This window comes from Petaurus breviceps, unplaced genomic scaffold (genome assembly GCF_028583685.1).
Source record: "Petaurus breviceps papuanus isolate PSGF00001 unplaced genomic scaffold, PetGlider_PUasm1.0 183, whole genome shotgun sequence".
Taxonomy (NCBI): Eukaryota; Metazoa; Chordata; class Mammalia; order Diprotodontia; family Petauridae; genus Petaurus; species Petaurus breviceps.
This window is the reverse complement of record NW_027185791.1, coordinates 8,754,595-8,767,467: the sequence shown is the minus strand read 5'-3', so window position 1 is coordinate 8,767,467 and position 12,873 is coordinate 8,754,595. Positions and strand designations below refer to the sequence as shown.

Sequence of the window (12,873 nt, the reverse complement as noted above, 5' to 3'; positions counted from 1 at the left end):
ATGCAAAACAAAACAGTTATGTGAAATTTATGGAAGATCATCGTTACTAAGTAAGAGGCTCAAAGAAGAATTCAAGGAAGAGACAATATTTGAGTGGGGGCTTGAAATGATGGATGCAAGTTTAACAGGTAAAAAGGCAGAGAGAGGACATTCAAAACACAGAACAGTGTGAACAAAGTAGGAAGACCAAACTGAGTGTTTGAGAGCCAGAGTCATCCAGTTCAGCAGGAGCTTAGAGTACATAGAGGGAAATCATATCAGAAAAAGATAGAAATGTATAAACTTGTAACATACCTTGTAAATGGCGTTGAATACTAAGTAAGGAAGTCTGAACTTAAATTGATAAGTAATAGGGAGTCACCGATGCTTTTTAACAAGAGGAGGCCCACAACAATGTTTTTGCAATTTACCTTTTCAATCTAATTCCACATACTTCATGCTGCTTGAAGAAGCATAAGATAAAGAAAAAAGTGCCGAAGTTTGAGAAAGAAAGATCTAACAATTACTAGCTATATGACGATAGGCAAATCATTTAACCTATCTAAGCCCCAATTTCTTCATCTGTTAAGTGGAAAGGAAGGAAGAACCAAACCAAATGAAGAAATACTTTGGATTAAGAAAAACACAAAAAGTAATCAGTTATTTTAAAAAGTAATCCTACAACAAGCAAAAGAGAATCATACAGAAACAACTTTTTAAAATTCTGTTTTAAAAAAGTCTTGTAGCAGGATGGTTACAAGAAACAACGAGGTAAATAAGGAAATTAGAATTGAAATAAGTGTTCTGAAGGAATTGTAAAGAGAATAATAATTTAGAACAGATTATTGAAAACCATATCCAAGTAATGGACTCCCTAAAAAATAGAACAATGAGGACTTGATGATTATAGGAAACAATGAAAAATATTAAAACAAAATCAAAAGATTAAAAAAAGAAGTAAATATAAAGTACAACTCTAAAAATAACTGAAAAAGGTAGAATAAGAAATCTGAAAAATAGGTAAAAACAATCAAAAAATAAACAGATTCCTTGAAAACAATGACTAAAACTAACCCATGGACACTGTATTTTATCAATTCATAAAGTTAAGTAAATTGTATAATGGGAAGGTAAATAAAAGGGGAGAGAAGAGGTTGAGGACCAAGGGAAATGTGGGATGTAAATTAATCTAGTCCAAGGATTAATTTTGCTGATTTGCTACTCTTTTTCCTAATTTTTAAGTACTACTTATTATACAGAATGGCTCTCTGGGAGAAGGAGAAAAGAGACACTTGAAAAAATTTTGTGATATGAAAACAAAAGCCATTAGTAAAACATATTTTAAAAGCAGCAATTGCAATCATACTATCAGATAAAGAACAAAGAGAAATTCACAATACAGAGATACACAACAAAATTACATTTTTCTGAAAGGAATCATAGACAACAAATCAATGTCAGTATTATTTTATATGCTCCAAATGCCATAGTATCTAAATTCATAAAGGGAAAAATGAATTTAAGTGCAGGAAGACGTAGATAGTAACACAATAACAGTAAGACACTAATATCCCTCTCAGCATTGAACAAATCTAACAGAAAAATAAACAAAATGAGAAATGCAAAATTTAGCAAATTGCTGGAGAAATTAGAGCTAAAAGACTAATAGTGTCTTCTAAGTGAGACCATTAAAGAATATCTACATATGTCTCAGAATTACATGTAACTTTTACAAAAATTGCCCACAAATTTGTGCAGAGACATTGCAAACAAATTTTAAAAGGCAAAATTCCTTTATAGACTTAATTACAATGAAAAATAGCAAAAGGATGCTACCACACTCACTTGATAAGAAACATATTCAAAATATTTAAACTGGTAAATACTAAAGTAAATAACTATAGATCAAAATCATTAATATCAATTCAAAATTTTAAAATAAAAACCTACATACAAAGTATAGCAATTTATCCAAGAAATCATTCGCTATGACCAAGTTGTATTTACACCTGAGACAGAAGGCTTAGAGTGTAGCGGCAAGCACCCCAGCATCCCCAGGGTGGCTGCCAACACAAGTTCTTAGATCTGCTTTTCTAAAGGAAAGTGACTCAAAATGGGTTAGCAATCTTGCTTTAATCAAACATATGTCATTTACCCAGTTCAGGGGAAAAAGGTCGGCACCCTGAACTTCAGAGAATACAGAGGTTACAAGCAGCCAACAAATACAGAGAAACATATCAGCAGACAGGCCTCTTAACTGTCTCACCTTTACATCCATACCTAGTCAGTTACCAGAGAGAGAAGCATCAACATCTGGGTTTTCAAAGTGCGGGGGGGAGAGACACTGGGGGGGGAGACTCTCAGAGGGGAAGAGGGAGGGGGGCTCTCATATGCTCAAATCACACAACTCTTCTCAAAGTGAGCACCGAAATAGAGTCTCACATCAGTGTTTATATAGCCTTCTCCTGGCTCAGAGAATGTCACAACCCTCTTAACCCACTGCCCAATCACAAAGCAACAAGGTTTGGCCATTCCTGAAAAACAAGCCTCTGGCCACAGGCTCCAAGTGCACTTAAGCCTATCAAAGGGCCTAGAGACAAGGAAGATCTTAAATTCCCATAACATAGAGGTATAAAGGGACCTTCTCTTAATACCATAAAAAATACCTAAAACCAAAAGGAAGTATCATAAACAATGAGGAGATACTCTTTAAGAGCAAGGACTGTCTTTTGTGTTTCCTTCTATCCCACTGCTTAATGCCTGGCACATAACAGGTGCTTAATAAATGCTGACTGATTAGATGTTTTCCCAAAGAATACAGGAGTAAAGCAAAGACACTTTCTCTTCACTATTATTTTACATAGTTCTTAAAGTGCTAGTAATAGCAAAACAAGAGAAAAAAAATCAAAGGCATAAAGATGAAGGTGCTAGGGAAAAAGGGAAAAGGATTTATATAATGCCTATTATTTGCTAGTTTGTCTTATATGTTTTACAAATATTATTATCTCATCTGACTCTCACAACAGCCCTGTGAGGTACTGTTACTATCTTTATTTTACAGTTAAGGAAAATGAGGCAGCAGTTAAATGATTTGTCCAAGGTCACACAGCTAGTAAGTGTCTGAGACCATATCTGAATTCAGGCTTTCTTGACTTCAGACATACTGCTCTGTCTACTATGCCACCTCAGGTGATAGGTAGATAGGTAAATGTAAATAAAGATAATCACCATAGGGAATCAATCAGCAAATAAAACTAATTAAGAAAAATCAGAAAATTTAGAGACTAAAATCAATAGCTTTTCTATATAATAATGATAATAATAAGATCTACAAGGCAAAAATAGAATGAGAAGTCCTATTCAAAATAACTAGAAAATGCATAAAATATTTCTGAATCTACCAAAGTACACTCAGAACTTGTATAGAATCAATTAAAGAAATAAAGAATTTTAATAGTTGGAGGGATATTCAGTACTCATACTTGGGTCCTGATAAAATAATGAAAGTTAAAATAATGCCTAAATTAATTTACCATTTTAATGCTATACCAATCAAACTATCAAAGGACACTTTATAGGACACTATAAAATAATAACAAAATTCATTTGGAGGAACAAAAGTTATAGCATATTATGAGAAAGAATGATAAAAGGTGGGAATTAAATGAAGAATAGTACTTGCAGACCTGACACTATATTATAAAGAAAAAGTCATGAAAATAATTTGGTTGTGGTTAAAAAAGAGAAGTGGATAAATGGAATGGCCTAGAAAAAAGAGAATTAGAAGTAATGGAAATTAGGAAAGTACTCCCTTTTTAATAAGAACTACTGAGAAAACTGAAAGCAGTCTGGGAGAAGTTGGTTTAGATCAAAAACATACCAAATTACACATCAAATTGCATATGAGACCCAAATATGAATCATCATGCTATTTAAAAAAGTAAAAGAAAAGCAGATCAACAGGTAACAGATACATTCTAAAGCAAGCAAGGAATAGAGAATTGCAAAAGATAATGAACTGCCGGGGCGGGTGGGAGGGGGGGGCGGGGAGGGGGCGGGTTACATCAATTTTCTCAGGTAAGGTCACTAATAAAAAGAAAAGTTCCATAAATGCCAAAAATATTTATAGTTGCATTTTTTTTGTAGTAGCAAAGAAATGGAAACAAAGTAAATCTACATCAATTGGGGAAAGGCTTACTGTGCTATAAGAAATGACAAACAAGAAGAATACAGAAAAGCACAGAAAACACACAATGAACTGATACAAGGTAAATTAAACAATGAAAGAATAACTACATAGGAATCAAAGTGAATTATAAAGAACAAGTTGGTCCCCAAAGAATAGATATAAAAAGACATTTTCTCCCTGATCTTTTGAAGAGGTTGGAGTCTACAAGTATGGAATATTCAATATGATGCCAAAATTTTGAAGTAATGATCTGTTTTACTGATTTTTTCCCCTCTATTTCCTCTTTTTAATTTTTTTTCAAAGAAGTCCTTGTTATAAGGACTGTGGCTTCCTGGGAGAGGGAAAAGAGAAGGATACAGAGGGAAATCTCAGAGATTTATAAATAACAAAAAAAAAAATCAATAAAATCCTTTCAAAAAAAGAAATTACTAGCTGCTCTCTATATATGTGTACTCTGTCCATATGTGTGCATATATGTATGTTTATACATATAGATATATAATATTTAAGAAACTATTAGCAAGTTCCGGAAGATATATTGTTAAATTATATCTCTCATCACTGCAATATCATGCTTCTGTGTGAGGCTTGCAATCTGTCTGCCATACTCTTCACCTATCTTGTTTCTATTAGGGAGGTCTGTGATGTACATTACTGACAATGTTACTTCCATTCAGTCTCTAATCATCTTTACTAAAATGCTCTCCAACTAGTTTCTTCCCTCCGGTTCCTAAATTTTCTTACACAAGTAAGTCTCCTTAATATGCAATGCTACATTATCCCACCTCCTACACATAGACCCTGTATATGTTTCTAGAAGACCTATAACAATTCTTAGTACCCTCTGTCCCCTTTGTCTACAAAGACACCACCAGCACTGTGGAAGCAGAAGGGACTCATGTAGTAAGTACTAAAGACCATTTTGCATTTTAGTTTGTTTCATAAATTGCCAAGGCCAAACAATTTATCACCTACTGGTCAACAATTGGTGACGAGCAACTTTATTCCCATATAACACATTCAGACTACCCCTAAGATCAGGCTCAAAGTCCTTTTAGCTTGTTAGAGCCCAGCAATGCTTACTCTTCACCAAAATGGCCTTATGGATCTAGTCACCTCAACAGAATGAAGCAAAAGAGGACTATGTTGGTGCCAAGCTAAATATATTTCCATTCATAATATGGGTAGGGATGTACTCCTCCAATGTAGGTCAGAACTCATATATAATGTATAATCATAGAAATTTATCTAGAGATCAGAAAGATTAGATGGCTTGCCCAAAGTCACCCAGCAAGTAAGTGGCAAGGGTGAGTGGCAAACCCATCAATTTATCTATTATAACATAATATATCTCTCATACACGTGTACCAGCATTATTTCCAACCTAATCCAATAAATATGTATTAAGTATTTACTATATTCAAGTCACCATGTCAATCATTAAGAATACAAAGAGAAAACAATCTTAAGAGGCTAACATTCTACTGGGAAATATATCTCTATCTTACATAGATTCTAGATCCCAACACTTTGGATAGGCTGCCTGATAAGGCAACATTAGTAATCAAGACAACACTGAAATGAAAAGAGGTAAATTCAGGTAACACTGAGAGAAAAGGGAACAATGGAAAACGCTCTCTGTAATCCTGGGCTACAGGCAGATTCACAATAGAGGAGAGGGACTAAAGTCAGTAGGATTAAGACATCAGATCTATGGTCTGAGAAGGATGATGAGTCAATACACAGTTACAGAGAAGAAAAGAAAATAAGACTGAAAACCTCTTCCCCCTTCAAAAACAAAAAGACTATGTCATTTTTATAATAGAACAAATTTTGGGATTTGCCGCTACTAAATTTTTAGGTTTGTTAAAAATATCAACTTATCTAATTTATTTTGCTTTTCTTTAAGACCACTTAAAAAATCTCTTTATATACTTTATATAATTAAACTATGATATAATAAATCTTCATAAGACACAAGAATTCATATTACACTGGATTAGTCAAACCACTCACCCTGAGAAAGTATAGTTGGTAGACAAATTCAGTCCACAATTGTGAAATATTAAAAAATATAACAGTAAAACAGAAGCTGAATTAAAAGAGGATTTACCTTTCCTCACTGAAGCGTCGACCAATCTTGACCTTAACCTTGTCCTGGGGAAGGCATGCAGCAAGCAGAGGTACCGTCCGTAACACTTTGCTTTCCTTTAATTAAAAAAGCCAAATCAATTTTACATGGATAAGCATACTTTTCCAAACTCTTATAACATACACATTTTATGTTTAATTTTTCCATTTTTAAAAGGACTGTTAAAAGAAAAACATCAGTCAAAAAGCATTTATTATATACCTATGTGCAAGGAACTATGCTTAGTCTCTAAGATAATAAATACAAAGAATGAAACAATCTCTCCTCTCATGAAATTTACATTCTATCTGGGGGAAAAAACAAGTACATATATAAATATATAAAATAAATATAAAGAGAATAATAGCACACTAGCAACTTCATGCAGGAGGTGGCATTTGAGTCGCATCTTAAAAGAGCTGAATCTATGCTCAGAAAAGAAAGTATACTCCAGGCATGGGGATGGCCAACACAAAGGCATGAAGAGAAGAGATGGAGTCTTTTGTGGCTGGTCTATAAAGCATAGGAAAGGAAGTAATGTATAGAATGAGGCTGGTAAGATAAATTGGGATGAGGATACAATAGGCTTTAAGAGCTAAACAAAGGAGTTTATGTTTTGTCCTGAGGCAACAGTATAGAAGAGTTTATTGAGTAAGAGAAAAGAAAATCACTTTGGTTTTGTTTTGTTTTGTTTTTTGGAGGGCAAGTGGGGTTAAGGGACTTGCCCAAAGTCACACAGCTAGTAAGTGTGTCAAGTGTCTGAGGGCAGATTTGAACTCAGGTCCTTCTGACTCCAGGGCCCGTGCTCTATTCCCTGCACCACCTAGCCACCCCTTTGGCTAGGCATGGTGGCACACTCTTCTTACTGGGAAGGCTCAGGCTGGCTTGAGTTGTTAGATGAAGTTAGAAGCCAGAATGCAAGGGTTGGGGGAGGAGTGAAAAGAGCCACTTGATGCAGATTGCTTTTCACATTACTTTGGTTGAAAAAGGGAAAGACATAAAACGATAGCTTCAGAGGACAGGAGGGAAATTTTTAGTAAAGTTGAGGGAGAATTGGGAGAGAGAGGGGGGCGGAAATGATTGAGGGAGAAGTCTTCTGGAGAGGACAGCAGGAGATAGGACCCATGGCAACTGTGGAGGCCTTGCCCTCAGTAAGGTCAAGGCCTCTGCATTTGCCAGGCTCCCTTGTAGTCACAGAGTAGGGGAAAGGAGCAGAGAATGGAAAATGATGTCTAGCAGTTTTGAGAGGAAGTAAAAGGGGGAAAAAGAGAGCACATATTGAATGGTCTCAATTTTGTCAGTAAAGTAAGTCTCCAGTTGAGACTAGAGATATGTGACTTGAAGAGAAGAAATTTAAAATTCATTTCAAAAACCTAATAAAAAAAATCCTATTTTAAGGAGTGAAAACATACTTATCTATGCAGAACAGGTAGAACAAATTGGTTTTGGATTCAGATACAGATTAAGTTTCTATGCTATCAAAGCAATGCTTCTCTTCATTTATAAAAAGCTTAAAATTCTCACCAGATGACATGAAATTTTCAAAATCAACTAAAATTCCTATGACTACAACTTTGTTAAATTATCAAATGATTCTAAAACAGTATTGTTACTATACTATATACTACCTATAAAATATTAACATACTGAAAAAACCCTGATACTACAAAAAGAAAATAATTTTCCCAAAGAGAAAACATTATCGACTTAGTTTCAAAAGTGCTAATAGGCAAATATCCACCTGTACAATACTGTTGCCTGTTGCTTTTTTCATACTATATTATTTAACTTTCATTATTTCCCATTTCCTTACTTACCTCTGCTGGATGCTGAATTATATACAGGTTGGTAGAGATATTTAGAGGATGTACTGGCAGAAATGGACATAAGCAGACCTTCTGTGGACGGCTGCAGAATTACGGGGGGAAAAAGAAAGTGTGTCAAGAATTAAGAAAATTTAATGCTATTTTAATGAAGCCAAACATTTATATAATCTCAATTGGCAAGTGTGGTGCTATTGTTTAGTTCAGGAAATACTGAATTATATTTCTTTGTAAAAATTTCATATACTTGCTATTGAAATTGTCATTTTTTAAAAATTCAAGTCTTCATTTTTTTTATTAAAAAGTAAGTTTTATGGATCTTTTGGGGTTTTGTATTGATCATTTCTAACTATATACTACAACCAATCTATTACCACCTGGAACTGAACCCTCTTTTGTAAACAGCAACAACAATAAAAAAAAAATAGCTAATCAAAAACAATCAGACAACAAACTGGACACATCCAACTTCCTAAATCTCCTATCTCTCTGCCTAAAGCAAGAAGAGATGTCAGCTTGCAAATCACACGCTTCTCAGTCACTCAGAGTTCAACTTTGTTTTAGTATATCTTTCATCTATATTATTATAGATGTTATATTTAATGCCCTGCTTATTTCAACATACACCAGCTCACACAACTGTTGCTATATTTTTCCAGATTTCTTATATTCATCATTTCTTGCTGAGCAATAATATACTATTACAATCACATCACACAATTTCTTCAGTTGTTCCCCAATGAATATCTTGTTTTGTAAATGGTTCCTTGTTGCCACAAATGTATATGTATATACATTTGTATATATCTGCCACAAATATAATTGTGCATATATATGCTATTATATTTAATATTATAAATATTTGGTATCACGTAACTAAATATTTTGGTATACAATGGACATTTATAGTTTTTACTTCCTTAGAGTAAATGTATGTGGCTCTTATTTTTATAAATAACCTGTCTATTATAAAGAATGCTTAAGACTCTCTGGAGGTCACTGTTTGGAAAGACATACAAGCAGCATCTTAAAATTCTATATGAATATTACACTGTGCTCTTATGCAACAAATTCACATTTATAGGACATACCAGGAACCTCAATATTACTTCTAAAATTTTAATCAAAGAACATGTTATATACATATGTAAATATGTATATTAGTATACATCCTCTACTAAAGGTCTGCTTTAACACTCCACCCTGGTGAGAAAACGACTCTAGCTTTTACCAAAACACACAAGTAGAATAAACATTCTAACGGTTACTTTCTACCGAGATGGATCATCTTTGGGTCCTTCTGGTGATAGACCAACCTGTCTACTGTCTGAGGACCATCCTATGATAGTGTAAAGCCTCATATTCAGGTTAGTAGCAGTGTAATGAATTTTTCAGCAACAACTCTAAATCATTTTCTAAGTAACAGAGAGATTGGGATCTGCATTGTATTGTGCAAGCAATGCCAATGAAATTACATATCTTTAATGTATTGAAGTAGGAGTTATATTAGTCACACAAATCAATTTTATTAAACCATCACATTGTCTACACAAAAGAATTTTTCTGCCACATTATGATAAGAAGTAACCCTAAGGTCTCAAAGGTTAATTTAGTGGAGTATATTGGAGTTAAATAAGGATACACTTAAAGAGACAGTCTATGAAAATCATGTATAATTAAATGAAATCTGAAATGAAATTTAAATAAAATAAAGAAAATTATATGTGCCGAGAAAGCAATAAATTCATACAGGATAATATTCATTTTAGTATGCTAGCAATTTGTTTATTTATAAGTTATTGTATTTATATTGTCAAAGGAAGTTTTCAAAATTTAATTTATAAATATTTTTAAAATAAAGAATACTCTAGCTAGGGTCATTCACAACAATATATTGTGAAAAATTAGTATAAACATCACAGGTTGTTTACCTGAAATATACAAGGAGACAACAGTAAAGGAACATAGTAATATAGTGTTTGACAAACCCAAAGATCCCAGCTTTTCAGACAAGAACTCACTATTTGACAAAAACTGCTGAGAAAACGGGAAAGAAATTTGGCAGAAACTAGGTATAAATCAACATCTTACACCATATACCAAGATGAGATCAAAATGCGGACATGATTTAGATATAAAGGATGATACCATAAGCAAATCAGGAGAGGAAGGAATAGTTACCTGTCAGATCTATGGATAAGAGAAGAATTTATGAATAAACTAAAGAGAGAGAGCACTCCTAGAAAAAAAATGGATAATTTTGATTATATTAAATTTAAAGTTTTTGAACTAGTCATGCAAACAAGATTAGAGGGACAGAAGAAAGCTAGGAAACAATTTTCACAATTGAATCTTATAAAAGCCTTATTTCTCAAATAAATGGAGAACTGAGTCAAATTTATAAGAATACAAGTCATTCCCCAACTGACAAATAGTCAAAGAATATGAATAGGCAGTTGTCATATAAAAGTGCTCTAAATCACTATTGATTAGAATAAAACAACTTTCAGATATCACCTTACACTTATCAGAGTGGCTATTTGTAATAGTAATGATAATTTAAAGATCTTCCCTGCCACTTAATAGGACTGAGGGAATTTGAAGATCTTCCCTGCCCCCAGTAGACTGAATGTAATTACATGGAGTCTGTGGTGGGAGGAATTTGCTGAAGACTGGAGCAGAGCCCACAGGAAGCTGGGAGTCTGAACACTTAGAGCTGGAGGGAGGAAAGGACACACAAGGAGACAGCCAGGCTTGTGAGTATTTGTTTGCCCCCTGATGTGATGGCTAGAGTTTGTTTGTAGGAAGGTTAAAATATGATGTAGTTGCCTGCTCTGTTATGTTTTTTGTTGTTGTGATGGATTCCTTTTCCAGGGGTTGAGATTTGGCTTTCTTGTATCCGAATTAATGTTTTGCCTCTCTCTTCTATATGAAGAGTGTGTTAAATTTTGTGATTGAAAACTGTGCTGGTACATCCATAGTCACCATCAGTGCTGTGACTATTGAGTCGGCGCTATACTTTTATGACAGAAAAGGAAAATTATAAATGTTGGAGGGGATCTGAAAAAAATGGGACACTAACGCATGGTTGGTGAAGTTATGAACAAACCCAACCATCCTGGAAGGCAATTTGGAATTATGCCCAAAGGGCTATAGAACTGTGTATACCCTTTGGCTCAGTAATACCACTACTAAGTCTGTAAACCAAAGAGACCAGGAAAAACAAAGTAGTTAAATGCAAAGTCTCAAAGAAAAATATCAATTAGTCACAGGCCCAAAAAATTCCTAGAAGAGCTCAAGAAGTATGTTAAAATTCATATAAAAGACACAGACGAAAGACTCAAAAAAAGAAATAAGAGTGATGCAAGAAAATCATGAAAAAAGAGTCAGCATGTTGGTAAAAGAGGCACAAAAAGTCAAAGAGAAATACTTAAAAAAAGAAAATTATATGCCAATTAATCTAACAACCTAGATGAAATGGAAGAATATTTACAAAAATACAAATCGCCCAGATTAAGAAAAGAAAAAACAGAATACTTAAATAACCCAACCTTAGAAGAAAAAAAAACAAGTTATCAATGAGCTCTCTAAGAAAAAATCATCAGACAAAACTGGGGGCAGAGCCAAGACAAAAGAGTAAAAGCAGGAACTTGCTTGAGCTCTTCCCCCCAGTTACCTCTAAACACCTATAAAAATGACTCTAAATGAATTCTAGAGCTACAGAACCCACAAAATGACAGAATGAAACCCATCTCCACTCCAGGACAGCCTGGAAGTGCAAAAGGAAAGGTCTATCACACCGTCCTTGCAGCTGAGTGTAGTCCAGCATGGCACAGACTGGACCAGAGCAGGCCTCAGGAGACCGAATTACTGGCAGAGGTGGTGGTTTCCAGACTTCTCAACCCACAAACACCAAAGACAAAGTAAAAGGTCAGTGAGGAAACGCTGTTGGACCTGGGTGAGAGAAGAACAGGATCTGGTTCCGGTCCCAGAGAAGTGGACATGGCACAGAGGCAGCAGCAACAGCGACAGGGGCTGCTTCCAGAGCTTCAGGCCTGCAGATGGTGGTGAGATAAAGCAGTTTTTCAGAGGGCAATTGCAGGGATCTCTTTGCTGACACTGAAGTAGGATTGTCTTGCTTTGCCCTGCCTGGATCTGGGTTGCAGTCTTGGATGGCGGTCCTGGGGTGAGGAGGAGCACTGGCATGGCAGAGCTTGTGGTGGCTGTGGAGAAGGAGTCTTCCTCATAGTTCTGAGGCAGAAAAGAGAGCTTGTGGTTGCTCACAGAGCAGACCACATGCCAGGAGAGGAGTAAAAACCTCTCCTTTGATCATAGCACCTTAGAAGAACTGAAAATTTACAGGTTCCTAGAAGTAGCTCTGATAACAGCTGCGCAAAACCTCAGAAACTTAGGACAGAGCACTCTCCACTTTGGAAGCAGAATTCTACCTGGGCAAAGAGTCCAAAAGTCAAGTCATTGGCTGGGAAAATGAGCAAACAGAGGAAAAAAATCAGACTATAGAATCTTTCTTTGGTGACAAAGAAGATCAAAACATACAACCAGAAGAAGACACTAACATTAAAACTCCTGCATCAAAAGCCTCCAAGAAAAATGTGAATTGGTCACAGGCCATGGAGGAGCTCAAAAAGGATTTTGAAAATCAAGTAAGACAAATAGAGGAAAACTTGGGAAGAGAAATAAAAAAGATGCAAGAAAATCATGAAAAACAAGTCAACAACCTGCTAAAGGAG

The 12,873-nt window shown here is 34.9% G+C and overlaps 1 protein-coding gene across 1 annotated transcript in view; it reads right to left on the bottom strand.

The window, feature by feature from the left end:
- DTWD2 (DTW domain containing 2) overlaps positions 1 to 12,873 on the bottom strand; it is a 123,926-nt gene that overhangs the window by 73,169 nt on the left and 37,884 nt on the right. Inside the window, exons 2-3 of the mRNA XM_069087845.1 lie at positions 8,117 to 8,207; positions 6,282 to 6,376 (exon numbers count right to left, since the gene is read on the bottom strand). Coding sequence (XP_068943946.1) covers positions 6,282 to 6,376; positions 8,117 to 8,207 — 186 coding nt within the window. The remainder of the gene's footprint in view (positions 1 to 6,281; positions 6,377 to 8,116; positions 8,208 to 12,873) is intronic.